The 14,153-nt window shown below is 50.7% G+C and overlaps 2 protein-coding genes across 4 annotated transcripts in view; one reads left to right on the plus strand and one right to left on the minus strand.

The window, feature by feature from the left end:
* The window catches only part of BCO1 (beta-carotene oxygenase 1), a 176,180-nt gene that overhangs the window by 79,821 nt on the left and 82,206 nt on the right, over positions 1-14,153 (minus strand). The window contains exons 10-16 of one of the 3 annotated variants that reach the window (XM_047836208.1): positions 13,654-13,840; positions 13,136-13,463; positions 11,166-11,296; positions 8,115-8,268; positions 6,447-6,504; positions 5,386-5,506; positions 437-519 (exon numbers count right to left, since the gene is read on the minus strand). The gene's annotated coding sequence lies outside the window, so the exon portion shown is untranslated. The other 2 variants (XM_047836207.1, XM_047836209.1) reach the window with 2 other exon arrangements.
* LOC125153186 (polycystic kidney disease protein 1-like 2) overlaps positions 1-14,153 on the plus strand; it is a 99,136-nt gene that overhangs the window by 21,754 nt on the left and 63,229 nt on the right. Inside the window, exons 7-14 of the mRNA XM_047836085.1 lie at positions 1,191-1,592; positions 3,623-3,700; positions 6,481-6,530; positions 8,275-8,392; positions 10,198-10,405; positions 11,923-12,043; positions 12,721-12,862; positions 13,584-13,760. Coding sequence (XP_047692041.1) covers positions 1,191-1,592; positions 3,623-3,700; positions 6,481-6,530; positions 8,275-8,392; positions 10,198-10,405; positions 11,923-12,043; positions 12,721-12,862; positions 13,584-13,760 — 1,296 coding nt within the window. The remainder of the gene's footprint in view (positions 1-1,190; positions 1,593-3,622; positions 3,701-6,480; positions 6,531-8,274; positions 8,393-10,197; positions 10,406-11,922; positions 12,044-12,720; positions 12,863-13,583; positions 13,761-14,153) is intronic.

Genomic DNA, 14,153 nt, shown 5'->3' on the forward strand with positions numbered 1-14,153 from the left:
CAGAACAGAATTTCCAAGTCACTCCTTGTTAGGGAACCTGAATAGGACCGAGAGAGCTACCAGCTGGGCCTGAGCCCATCTCAGTGAGGCCAGCGTTGACCAGCCTGGCACAATGATGCTGCCCCCAATCAGGACTGATATGGAGCAACACGTACTGCCACAGCCATAGCAGATGTTATGGCTGGTGTCCCTTGTGATTGGTCAGTTTCTTCTCTGATTGGTCAGAGAGGCCATTTTAATTGGTCATGTCCATTCTGATTAGTCAAAGCGTCCTTTCTGATCGGTCACAGCATCTACTCTGATTGGTCAGTGTTCATTCTGATTTATCATAACATCCATCCTCTTTGGTTGGGACCCATGTAGTTTCAGTTGTTAAACATTCCGAATATCACCCCTCTTCTCAGTAGAGACCCTACCAACGAAGACCCACCCATACCTGAGGCAGCATCTTTATTCCAGGCACAGGTCTGGTTTGAGATCCGGACAGAAGCCTGCTGGGCTAAACCGCGTGGCACAGAGCTGCAGAGGTGAGGACATGGCTCAGTCCCACCGCACAGCTCCTGGAGCCTCACCCAGCAGAGATATGATGGAGCTTAAACACAGGGTCCTTAAATCAGTCCTCGGGGCTCCTCTCTGTCTCGGTGTGCTTGTTGGCCAAAGACGGCTGCTATGTGCACCAGGGAAACCTAAAATAATCCTTCGTTTATGTTTTTATCCTACAAACATAATTGCCTACTGTTTGCCAAGTGTGGGGAGAGGTGTCAGAAGGTACCATCGTCATTGTCTTTATCATCGTCATTAGCACCGTCATCGCTCAAACGAGAAATACCCTAGCTTGGTTTCTGTTGCAAAGAATCCTAATTTGGTGGTTTAAATCAGATTTTTAGAGTCAACCACAGTATTTAGCATCCAGGTAGGACAGCCGGCCCCAACCTATAAGGGAGCCGCATCTTAAGGTGAACAGGCTGAGTGTTCCCGTGGAGCAGGGTTTCAGGTGGTCTGCCACGGAGGTGGAAGGAAATGACTTCACCTGCTCCTGCTTAGGACAAGACTCGAGGCTAATTCTCAGGCATAAAAATCAGCCACGCCTCGGGAGACGCTCCTGTGTTAGCCTTCCACCCTCCAAGGACAAACCTGTCCTCATATTACAATATTCTTACATATTCTTAAATATCTCTCACCCCACATAGGAAGAGGGGTGACTTACACTGTGCAGTCGGGTAATACAACCCTGGCTGAATTCACCACACCAAGCGGCCTGCTACCCTACAATCTGACCCTGGACAGAGCAACCCAGCAAAGGATGGGCCCAGGGATGCACCACCTGGAGATCCGAGCCACCGGCAACACCACTTCTGCACCCTCCCGGAACATCACAGTCTCCTTCACGGAGCCTCTGTCAGGGCTTTGGGCCTCCTGGGCTTCTGACCACTTGGAGCTTGGACAAGACCTACTGGTCAACGTCTCGGTGGCTCGTGGTGCACCGGAGAGGCTGACCTTTGAAGTGGCAGGACTCGATGCAACCTTCTCCCATGAAGAAGAGAGTCTCCAGGGACCATTTGGGATTTACCCTGTGGCAGTTCCTCTTGAAGGTATTTGGGGTGGATGGGTCTCCTCCCAAATTTCCCTCCTCTTTCCTTCCCGACTCACTGTCCAGGGTCCCGCCAGCCTGTGTCTGTGTGTCCTGAACACAAATGGGGTTCACAGCATCCAGCCTGGGGCATAAAATAAGAAGAGACATCTGATCTGCCCTCAGAGCTTAGAGTCACAGGGGTTCTCACTTGCGGCACTTCTAACGTTTGGGGCTGGATCGTTCTTTGCTGTGGGGGTTGTCCTGCACACTGTAGGGTGTTTACTGGCATGCCTGGCCTCTACCCACTAGATATCAGTAGCACCAGCCTCCTAAGTACAACCAGAAATGCCTCCAGACATTGCCAACTGTCCCTGGGTAGCAAAATCTCTCCCACTGAGAACCACTGGAGGAGGGTTGGAAGGATTCCAATTTTTCCATCATTTCTAGAGGAGAGTGTGGTTCAGGGGGGATCTGCAGTCCATGCCCTTCAGGGAGCGAGAGATAAAAGGGTGGGAGAGGGAGGGACAAGAGAGGAAGAGTCAAGATGCTGGCTGGAATAGAGATAGGGTGACAGACTGGCTGGCACCACCAAGGGAGGAGACTAGAGGAGACATTTGCATTTAATCTGGAGAGAACAGAGAGTCCTTCAGGGCAATGTGGTGAAGTCAGCAGCCAGGAATGTGATGAGGGTCACAGAGTCCCCAGCCCACCCAGAACCCTGCCTACCTTCCCCGCCAAGGATCTCAGAAGTCTGTAAGAGAGGTGGAAATACTGTGCCGGGGTGGGGCTAGAGTGCCCTCAAGCAGCAGATTTAGCAAAAGAGATAGGTTAAATGACAGGTTTCAGAAATAAACCATTACAACTTTGCCAGGTATCAAAGGTCCAGCTTGGAACAAGAGGAATCCAGAGTGAAATGAAATGACAATGGAAAACATACACACTATATAGGCTATAATTCAAATGCAAATTAATTTTTGTTGTCTACAAAAGACGCTTGGCAGGGGATAATAGATAAAATCTCTACATGCCCTGTGAAGTTGTGGCTCACTCTTAGATGGTAAGTAGTCTTCTTTTCCCCACAAGAAAAACAGATTTGGATGAGATAAAGGGGGTGAAGAGGAAGGAAAGGGCATCAGGTAGGGCAGGAAGACCCTCACTTGTCAGCGCTGGCCCAGTCCTGGCCAGCCTTGCTTGCCAACCAATGCTCACCAGCCCAGCAGATGTTTGCAGCTGCCTCTTGCAGGAGCTTCTGTGGGCTTCTGAGGCCCCTGCTAGGTCCCTGAGTTGGGGAGGTGGGCAAGACAAACATCTGGTCCTCAGAAAATTCTCACCTTTTCTTTGGCCAGCTACCGGTAGTTTTCCAAATGCGGGAATGCAGCCCTTTCCTGCCCCCACTCTCCCTCTCACTCCACCCCGTCATAGGCCATCCTTCAAGAGTATGAGAAAGGAACCTGTCCATGGGGGTCCCGGATCTGAAAGAGCACATATCCACCTTTCCCAGGTCCCCTCTGATGAGCTCCTCTCTAGGCTTGAGAAAAGAAGGTAGCACCCACCACGTTTTCCCATGAGGGAGGAGGGTGGGATACACACATACCCTGAGTCTTACAAATCCTTCTCTCCCCTCTCTGCTCCTCAGTCTTTTGAAAGTCCTGTCATGTCCTTTCTTCTGCTGGAATCTCCTCTCTAACCTGACCAATGAGCACTACTCGTCCTTTGAACTTTAGCTTTAGCCTTGCCATGAGCCATGATCAGTGCAATGACTCCCTACTACATGTCCACAATGCCCCCATGCCAATTCTTGCCATGGTTGGCACTTGGTAAGCATACTAGACTATAAGGACCTTGGAGACAAAGACCATGTTTCATTCACCTCTGTGTCCCAGAGACTTGCACCATGCCTGGTATACAACCGGGGTCCATTAAATGCTCAGGATGAAAGATTCAAATGCCACTGTCAGCGGACCAGGAAGCATAGCTTGGGAGAGCTGTCTCAACACAAGTTAAACAATTTATTGCAACACCCTTAAGTCTCCACCTTTTGCATTACAGGCACCTTTCTGGTCACGGTGACGGTGAGGAATGCCTTCTCAAACCTGAGTCTGGAAATTGGAAGCATCACTGTTTCGGGCAAGGAATTTCTGCAAGGGGCTATAAAACTCAGGACCAGCAGTCTGGGTCATCGCACTTGCTCGGGATCCAGGGAGGGACTCTTCAAAACAGAGCTCTGAATGCTTACCTTGCTCTGTAGATTTTAAGAATTCTCTGGTTACTCTAAAGCGCTGTCATGTAGACGGTAAAACATTCAACCGCTGTTACAGAATTCTAAAACATCCGAGTTTGCTGCTTTAGGCTCCAAGCAACAGGAGGCCCAACCTAGGTGGCTTTAAGTTTGGTCGTTATGATGTCACATACTGAGAAGTTAGGAGGTAAGTAGTTCCAGGATTGGTTCAGCGGTCCAGTGTCACCGGCAGGGACCCAGGCTGTCTGCTATTCTGTTCTGCCACCCTCAGAGTTTCTGCTTTGCCCATAGGGTTGCATCTCATCAACATGGCTGCTGCGGTTCCAAACATCGCAGGTCAACCCAGAATCATCCAGCAGCTGCACAAGCCCGTTTCCCCCTCTGTAGCTCTTGTTACTAGGAGGGAAGTTTTCCCCACAAGTCCCCAGCATTCTTCTCCTCAGATACCATCAGCCGGGGTCACGTACCCTAGCTCTAAGGGGTGCTGGGAAGCAGTATCCAGAAAGTATCCACCCTGGCTGTAAGGGGTGCTGGGAAGCAAGTATCTAGCACCTCCAGCTCTGTGGGAGAAGGTGGATTCTGGCAGCCAAGAAGAAGGGTGGGGTAATGGCTGGTAGGTAGGCAGCCAACAGTAGCTAAAAGTCACAGAGCTGAAAGTCCACAGCAAATGTGTTTGCCAGGACTCTTTGCGTAGCAAGGGACAGAAAAGCAGTTCAGACTGGCTCAACTCAAAGGGAAATTTTATCAACTCACAAAAAGAAAAGGCCAGGGGCGCCTGGGTGACTCAGTCGGTTAAGCGTCTGACTTTGGCTCAGGTCATGATCTTGCAGTTTGTGAATTCAAGCCCCACGTAGGGCTCTGTGCTGACACCTCAGAGCCTGCAGCCTGCTTCAGATTCTGTGTCCCTCTCTCTCTGCCCCTCCCCCCGCTTACACTCTGTGTCTCACTCTCTCAAAAATAAGTAAACATCAAAAAATTAAAAAAAGAAAAAAGAAAGAAAGAAAGAAAGAAAGAAAGAAAGAAAGGAAGAAAGAAAGAAAGAAAGAAAGAAAGAAAGAAAGAAAGAAAGAAAGAAAGAAACGGAAAGGCAAAGTCCAGGGTTTAGGCACAGCTAGATCCAGTCACTCAATATTGTCAGAAATCTGCCTCTTCTCATCTCTTGGTTCTATGTTGGCTTTATTCTGATTCCCTCTTCCCATCAGTAGCAAGATGGCCCCAGGCTTCAATCCTTACTCAACCCTAGAGGAGAAGGAGTCCCTCTTTGCTGACATTTCTAGCCCAAGTCCCTCTACTGGTCCAAGCTTGGTTCATGTTCCCTCCTGGACCCAGTACTGAGTGAGACCAGGGGAAAGTGGTATTCAGTTTGGGGAGACCAGGATCACATGCCCACCTGGAACATGCTGTAGGGGTGGCGTCACCCAAACCAAGGACTGAGAGCAGGGGAGGGATGTTTCCCGGGGGAAAGAATCGCCCCTAAGTGCTGTTACCAAAACAAGGGGGCATGGATGCCTGGATGGGGGACAAAACCATCAGACGTCTGTGCAACTGTCCACAGCCCTCCTTTTCCACTTACGGAATGTGAGGCCCAGAGAGGTGAACTGACTTTCCAGAAGTCACTCAGCTAATTCATGGCAGGATCAGAGGCAGCAATTACTTCTCTTGATTTCTTCCTTCCGGGTTATTGGCCCTTCTGCCTTAAGATTAAGAAGGAATCTCTGTGTCTGGCATCTTAGCTTTGCTTTACATAATTTTATAGACCTTCGAAGTGAGAGTTCTCAGAATGAGAATTCACTGGGAGAGAATTTTGTAAAGATCAACAGTACCCAGATGTTAACCAGGACACGAGAGCCTAATGACTCCCACGGATCTGCCAGTGCAGATGAAATACATTCCTGTCTTAATCATTACACTCTAACTAGACATTACCATATTCACATTTCGATGATTTTTCAGGGCATATCAACTGAGTGTACATGTTCCATTTTTTTTTTACCTTGCTATACTAACCCTCTTTATAGACGTACACAGATTACAAGGCAATGGTATAGAAGCACAGCAGTCAGCTCTCCTGGAGCCTTGAGGTTAGGGATTGCCTTTTGTCGTGGGTGAGGAACCTAAGACTCAGAAAGAATAACTAATCTGCCTGGGCTCACACAGCCAGTAAGAGGCCAACAGGAAGACCCAGAAATGCACTGTGGTGTGCTGAGGCCAGGCCCTAGCAGCTTGCCAGAGCTGGTTCTGTGCATCTCTTGCTCTATAATCACTGAGGTCAGCTCGGTAGCCTGAAATCTGCCTTCGTGGGAATACAAACACCACCGGAAGTAGTAAATGGTACAAATCAGGGCTCCCCACTCCCCACCCTTTAACTGGTAGTTAAACATTAACAGCATACAGCCACATGCTGGTCTCTAAATCTCGTGTTTTATTTGCACTGGCAACTGCCTGACTCTTTCTTAACAACCGAAGACGTGTCTTCAGTCCAGTGGTGGACATGATGGTTTGGGTGTTTACCCATTTTGATGACCTGAATGCTTGCCAAATTTCCCTAACTCATTTCCAAGACAGGTGGATCTCCCCAGGGCATCTTCAGCACACCCTCTGACTCTGCCCTTTGGTAACCTTATAAACACCTACCAAAGTCTGACGCCTGTTCTCATTGTGTTCACAGCTCCTTCCAGTGTGCGAGAACCGTCTGGAACAAATGCCAAGAGAAAGAATGTGAGTTGTTTTGTTTTGTTTTTTAAACACTTAACCTCACGAGAAAAAGATGTCTGAAAACTCTGCTTTAGTTTTGAGTTTTGGCTTATTGGTGCTAATACCCAGAGTACTAGGAGGCATGGAGGTTTCTTCCATTTGAAAAGAGATCCAGAAGGACTGAAATCACAGAAAGCATGTTCTCCAACCAGAACAGTGTTATATAACGAATCAGTAATAAGATATCTGGGATACGTACATACCTTTTAGACATCATGGAAATTAAAGAGCACACTTAAAAAAAAATCAGGATCAAAAAAAAATTCACAAGGAAAATTAAAATATATTTGAGTGTTAATGACAAAATAACCTATCCAAATTTGTGGGATGCAGCTAAAGCAATGTTCAGAGGGAAATTTATAGCTGCTAATGCTTAAATGAGGAAGCAGGCCCATGTTCCTCAGTTTTTACAGCAGGACTAAGGCCCGACTCCTTGCTGTTGACATTGTCCATGCACGTACTTTATTCAATAACAAAGACTATGCGTTTACAATGTCAAGGCTTGGTGTTAGGGACTAGGGACACAAAGGTGAATAAACAGCTGTGGCCCCTGCCTTCTTGGAGCTTAGTGGGTGAAATTACCAAACAAATTAGCATGTAATTAGGAATTGTGGTAAGTGTTTAACTACAAGCAACAGGGTGCAGTGACAACCAACACAGCATGGCCTAGCAAATGTGATCGGATGAGGCCTCGTAGAATGGGACATTCGGGTGGAGACCTGAAGATAAGACGGTCAGCCCTGCTGGAAAGCAGAACAAGAGCTTTCTGGGTGCACAGATATGAAAGCCCCAAGGCTAGAAGTGTCCTGAGGCCTGTTGGCGGGGAGGGAGAGCATATAGGAGATTACAGAGAGATGGACAGAGGCCCGATCACGTGAGGTCTTAGGTGCCAAGACAGGGGTTTGGGTTTTATTCTTAGGCCATGGGAGACTATAAGGGGTTGAGTTTTGCCATGTAGCCTCCTGTTACACCAGACTAAGCCCTTTAGGCCCAGCTGTTTGATAGGTCCTGCCAGAACTTCAGGAACACACCATATCCCTGCCAATCCCTCTTCCTAGAACCCACAGACTCCATTATTGCCCAGCTCACCCTCACTCCTCCTCTTTCACAACAGCTCTGTAGTCTTTTTCTCTGGGGAAGCTTGTCCTGACACTGGCTGCCCGCCTTACAGAGGTCACAGCTCTGTGTCCTCCTCTGCACCAGACGAAAGAGGAAGGACATCACTAGCTTCTCTCAATCCGCAGCAACCCAGGCATCAAATGCTATCAAACCTTCTTCAGAGGAGCAGATGTTCTCAACCTACTGCCTCCCTCTTACACGTTCTCGTAATTCTCTGGGCCCCCCTCTCCTGTAGCAGCTAGAATTCTGTGTTTTAGTCATCAGTTTCTTTGTCCATCTTCCCTCCTAGACTGAAGAGCAAGGCCCAGGTCTCTATTCTTGTATCTCTAGGCATCAAGCATGGGGCCTGGCCCAGAGCAGGCCCTGGTAACAGTTGGAAGCATGATGGACACTCAGCACTGAGCCCATGTTCAGACTAAAGTTACTTACCCAGTGACCCATCTCCAGAGGAGAGCCAGGTGGATCAGATAGGGTCTGTCTCCATTCTGTGCCTTATGGTGCGACTACCCTTGGCACAGACTGCTGTGGGGAAGAAGGTAGGGTACCAATTGTGGAGGGGCATCTCACCAGCCAGCTGCTTTTTCTGCAGAGAGAGAAAGGGGACAGGCAGGTGTACGTGGAGCCTGGCCAGTATGTGGATCCTTTCACGACCGTGACTCTGGGCTGGCCAGACAGGGACAAGGATTTACGTTTCCAGTGGTCATGCGGTAGGTGGCCTGAGAGCTCTGGAACTGTCCTATCTCACCACAAAGTAATGGATAGAGGTCAGCTTTGCTTTTTTTTTTTTTTTAAATCTTCACACAGGCATTACTTATCCTTGACATTTTGTGTGCTTTGCATGTGCCAGAGATTGAAACTCCCATGGAAATGGGAGGTGGCGGGTGTGAGGTGGGGGCGGTGGGGTGGGGTTGGGGGAAAGCAGTGGCAAACCAAGGCAGAGGGAGCCCTAAAGGCAGCAACACAGAGATGCATTGAGAGGATTAACCCTAAAAGTCAATAGGCTTTATTTTCCCCACAAACAACATCAGTGCTAAAAACAAAGCAAAACAAAACAAAACAACTCCTCCCTTTTGGGTGGATCCCTCCTGTCACCTCCTTGCCCTTGCTGGGTATGTCACTGGGAGAGTCTAGAAGTGAGGAGGCATTTTCTGACAAACCAAGAGGACAGCACCAGTACCCACTTCTTAGAAATGGTTGTCCTGCTTTATAGGGATACATCCTAGCTACGTACACATTCTTTCGGAAATGAATGCCATCCATATCACACTTACTATTTTTATGATTTTTTTTTTCTTTGAACAATACATCCTGCATATTTTTTAAAAAATTTTTTTTTCAACGTTTATTTATTTTTGGGACAGAGAGAGACAGAGCATGAACGGGGGAGGGGCAGAGAGAGAGGGAGACACAGAATCGGAAACAGGCTCCAGGCTCTGAGCCATCAGCCCAGAGCCTGACGCGGGGCTCGAACTGACGGACCACGAGATCGTGACCTGGCTGAAGTCGGACGCTTAACCGACTGCGCCACCCAGGCGCCCCCATCCTGCATATTTTAATGCCATGGTATCTTTATCTTGATTTCATAAGAGAGTAAGTGCATAATAGACTGTCAAAGTTGATGTATGGTCATTTATTTACTGGTACCCTGTTTTTGGACACGTAGGTTATTCGGAATTATTTGCCCGTATATAAACAACATTGTAATGAACATCCTTGTAGTTCTGCCTTTATCTGCATCTGTGGTTACCTTCAGAAGTAAGTTTTGAGAATAAAAAATAAATTTCAAGAAACAGAATAACTGGGTCAAGTCATATAAAATGTAGAGCCTTTTGATATCCACTGGTAGGTGCTCAGGACATTCTTTGGAATATTAGTTTTCACTATCTGAATTCACAGAGGATACAGGTATACAGTTTGGGTGGTTGAGCTGATGGCCTGACCCTAGGTCATGTCCCGTGAATGACTACCAAACTTCGGGGCAGGGGGAGCAAGGTGACTGATGGGTAAACATCGATCAACACAGAGGGAGGGCGAGGGATAGAGACTTACTGAGCCAGTATCATAAAGCAGGAGATGGCGTGTCTCCTCCCAGATGGGGAGAACGGCCCGCCGGATCCCCAGTGTACCCACAGGGACATACAGTTTAGGACAGTTGTTTCCACGTGGTATGAGAGGTACACCAGGGACAGGAAGCTGTCCTGGATGCTCCCCCAGGCAGAGCTGGATATCCCCGCCCCCCTCCCCTACTATATGCCTGCCTGTCCTCAGTGCAGGTCGCTGGTGCCGAAGAAGCAGACAGACCCTGCAGGTCTGCTCAGGGTCAGGGTGAAGGGCGGCTCATTTCCCCAGAAGCATCCTTCTGCGGTGTCATCCTCTCACCATGCAAGTGAGAGTGTTTTTAAAAATCAAACTCTCTCTTTGGAACTGCTTTTCTTATCTATGACTCTCTTCTTCTAAAAACCCAGACCGGAAGCGTCCTTGGATGATCATAGCCTTTGCCCCTCTCTCTCAGGACGTTGCTGGGCCCAGTGGAGCTACTGTGTTGAGAGGCAGCTGCTCCGTGTGGACCAGGGGGAGCTGGTGCTTCCTCCGTCCTGCCTGCCACCACCCAGCTCCGCTGTCACCCTGCGCCTGGCCACCTGGAGGGGCGGGGAGCTGGAGAACCGGGAGGAGCAGTGTCTCTACGTGTCTGCACCCCTGGAACTCAGGCCTCGAGTCAGGTGGGGGCACGAGAGCAACCTCCCGCAGCAATGATGTCCCTTCGGCCACCGTTTACCGAAGAGCCAGGGCAGGGAAGGCTTCCTCAGCCCAGATGTGAAGAGGGAAGAGGAATTAACTTGGCAGCAAAAGGGGGGCTGGAGAGGGAATATGGGTGACAAAGGGAGGAGCACAGAATAAGCCAGAAGTGAAAGAGGCTGGTGTGGCTCATATGGAGGGGGACAGGGGAGCAAGAAGAAACGAGGAGAACAGGCAGGGCCTGGCTCTGGTGGGACCGTGTGGATTATAAATAAAGACATGATTCTGAAGAGTGCTGGAAAGCCACCCAAGGGTTGCAAGCAGGCTGGGGACATGATCTGTCCTAGTACAGAACGCTGTGGCAGCAGGGTGGAGAGCAGGCTGGAGGAGGGCAAGAGCGGGCTCAGGGAGATTGCTTGAGCTCTTGCATCAAAGTGAAGGTTGAAGGAGGCTTGGTCTATCGGGTGGGGCCCAGACAGAGAGACGTGGGCAGGGATAAGGGAACAAGCCAGGGATGACAGTGCAGGACTACCACAGGAGGAAGCCACTCTCCCTCTGAGGACTACAGAGGTAAGCAGGGGGATGGTGTCCCGGGAACCCTGGGAGCTGCAGCTGTAGGGGAGGCGGCTCCCAACAGGAGCTGCGGGCTTGGTTGGAGGAGCACAGCCACTGCCAACAGCAGCCCACCTGCTAAGGAGCAGGGACTGTGGTGAATAAATACCCTCCCGCCCTCCCATTGTTAACCTTCTGATCCCCAGCCAATGCCTCCCATTGCTGGACCCAAGCAGAAGCCAGCCGGCACAGGAATGTGGGTGACACAGTCCACAGAGATTAGCCTCCTAGTGTCTAGGGCCATGGAGTTGACTGAGAGCAGGCTGTGGGGACAAATAGAGAATGTCCAGCACATCGGTGTTAGGGCAGACATGAAGACAGGAGGGAGACTGCCAGCTGCTATGCAGTTACAACTGAGAGGTCCCGGGGATGGGCTGGACCCACGGCAGGTGCCAAAGGGATCTCTCACTGGCTCAGGGGAGGGAGCGGGATGCTATAGAGAAGGCCCTGGAATCGAACCTAGACATGCTGGTTTGTGTTGCCCTCCCCCACTCAGGAGTCGCGTGACCGGGAACAAATCACGCCAGCTCTGTGAGCCAGGTTTTCTGGCTCTGACAAGGGGATTCTAACATGTGGCTCCTAGGGTTGTGGTAAGCACTGGATGAGGGAGTAACGATGCAAATCATTTATAACCTGTGGCACGCAGGCAATTAACCACAGTATTCCTTTATTATTATTGGAGCTAGAGGGAGTCACAGAAATTGTTCTTAACTCCCCATTTTGCAGGTGAGGAAACAGGCTCAGAGAGTTTAAGGGGTTGACTTTATTCCATCTTCCACCAGAAGAAAGGCCCTGTGCCACCTTCTCAAAGGACTTGAGAAGAACCGGACAAAAGACCAGCCCAGGAGGCCTGAGTGAGCTTCCTCACTGCGTTCTGTCTCCCTTTCAGCTGCGAGGAGAACTGCAGACCTGGGAACCCCAGGGAAGACACTGTGCTCAGAGTCACCATGGGGCATGGCTCCCCAGGGGCCGTGTTCAACTGGTATTTAGATGACACCTCGCTGGAGAAGGTGAGGACACTGGCAATCACCCACTCTGACTGACCAGACCTGTGTCGCATGCCCAGTACTGGGCACCCGGAGGGTGGGGGTTGGGGGTGTTCCCCAGAGGAAACCCAGGGCATTGGTCAGAAGGGAGAATGGATGCAAGGGAGCAAAAACAATGGAGAAACATCACAGCAGATGCTACGGGTGCCGCAGCCCGGTCCCTCTTACTAGGCTGATGCATGGTCCCCAGCTGCTGTGGAGTGACCACTGGCCAATAACTGATGGCTGGGGGTGTCTAATGGCCCAGGCCCCTTGCCTCTGACAACCTCTGTGGTGTGGCTGTCACTTCCTGTGGGATCGGGCTGAGGCTGGCTGGACACCTCCTGAAATCACTTCCCTGCCTAGTTCATTCTGTGCCCTACTCTGCTTCCCTCTCCCCTCTGGTTCTCCCAAGGGCCCTCCCGCAGGAAATGAGCTGCCCGTGAATCCCCATCTCAGGTTCTCCTTCAAGGGAAACTGACCTCAGACAATCACCTAAGCAAGGCTGGAAATTGGGTCTCTGGGCTGACTTGGGGAAGCGGGTGGTGCCTTTGCAGCAGAGACAGATCTGGAAGGCCTCCCCAGGGTAAGGAGCCACTGCCCTGCGGAGGTCCAGCAGCCTGGCTGCAGCCTCAGGGGCTCTGGGTGGTGTTCTCTTTCAGGCGGAGCCTCTCCCACCCGCCTGCAGACTTCAAGGATTTTGGCCCAGGGCTTTAATCCTCCTTCAGAGCAACACATCCACGCTGCGGCTGAACAGCTCCTTCCTGCAGACCTGGGGCCAGGCCCTCCGAATCAGAGCCACAGGTGCGGAAGGCTCCCCGCAGGCCCTGGCACGGGTTCCGCCTGTCTGCCGAAAGCGAACCAAGGCAAACTCAGAAACCCAGAAATGTGGGACATCAGTGCAGGGTCAAGGACCACATGCAGAGTCTGGTGTCAGCCCCATCCCACCACTTTCTAGCTGGCAGCAGGCATTTAAACTCTCGGTGCCTCCATTTCCCGCCTCCGAACTGCACTATGCAGGGTGGATGAGACAGATCATTCTGGTGCAGTCTGCGTGTCCTGCCAGGTCGTTCTCACCTTAAACAAGCCAGTACGGTGGGAAATGTAGATTCTCAAAAAGACAAACAATGGGGGATTACTCTTCCAGATGGATTCAGTTGGTTCGGTTTTTCTCAAAGTGGCCCACGGACCACCCACACTGGGACAACCAGGGATACTGGTTTAAAACGCACACTCCAAGCCTTGCCCCAAACTTTCTGAGTTAGGTCTAGGCTAAGGAATTCATTTTAACCGATTAAAATTCTCTTCATGCCCAGCTCTTCCAGGCACATACTCTTTTTGAAGTATCAGGTGGTGAGGGATGCTGGTGCAGGTAACTGTGGGCTCTTCGCGGTGCTGTGGAGGCCTGGAAAGAGAGGAGCCTGGGAACCTGCATGTTTAACAAGCTCCCGGGGTGATCCTGAAGCATGGTGGAGTTCGGGTGACTCACACAGCCCCCCAAACACCCTCTGTCTTCACTCCCCAGCAGTGACCGGGCATGCCTATGGGGAGGACACCTATGTGATCGGCTCTGTGTCTCCCCCCGAGGTGCCCACCTGCACCATCACTCCGGAGGAGGGTACCGTTCTGACAAGCTTCGCCATCTTCTGCGACACATCCTCGGCCCTGGGTCCCCTGGAGTACTGCTTCTGTCTGGAGTCAGGTACTGCCCCAGGGCTGTGCTCTCCCCTGAGCTGCTAGGCTCCGTTTCTCCCAGAACAGGGGCCTGTCTCCCTCTGGGAGCTGCAAAAAGTATGTTCCATGTGTGAGAGACGTTTGCAGAATGAAGACCTCCCCCAACTACACCTTAGCCCCACCCCAGGCACACTGACCCAGTCACACACCCAGGGAGAGGCGAAGCTGGCCCCATCGATATCTCCTCAATAGCTATAGAGGCCAAAATGACCTCTGCCCTGGCATAAAAGACATGGAGGGGGTTAAATGGATGAGAATATGCAGAGGTGTGACCACTGAAGGCCTCGACTAGAGAAAGTGGACACAAGCAATCCTGAGACCCAGAGGAGGGTGGTTTTCATGGGGTGCCAGTTAAGCAGAT

This window comes from Prionailurus viverrinus, chromosome E2 (genome assembly GCF_022837055.1).
Source record: "Prionailurus viverrinus isolate Anna chromosome E2, UM_Priviv_1.0, whole genome shotgun sequence".
Classification (NCBI taxonomy): Eukaryota; Metazoa; Chordata; class Mammalia; order Carnivora; family Felidae; genus Prionailurus; species Prionailurus viverrinus.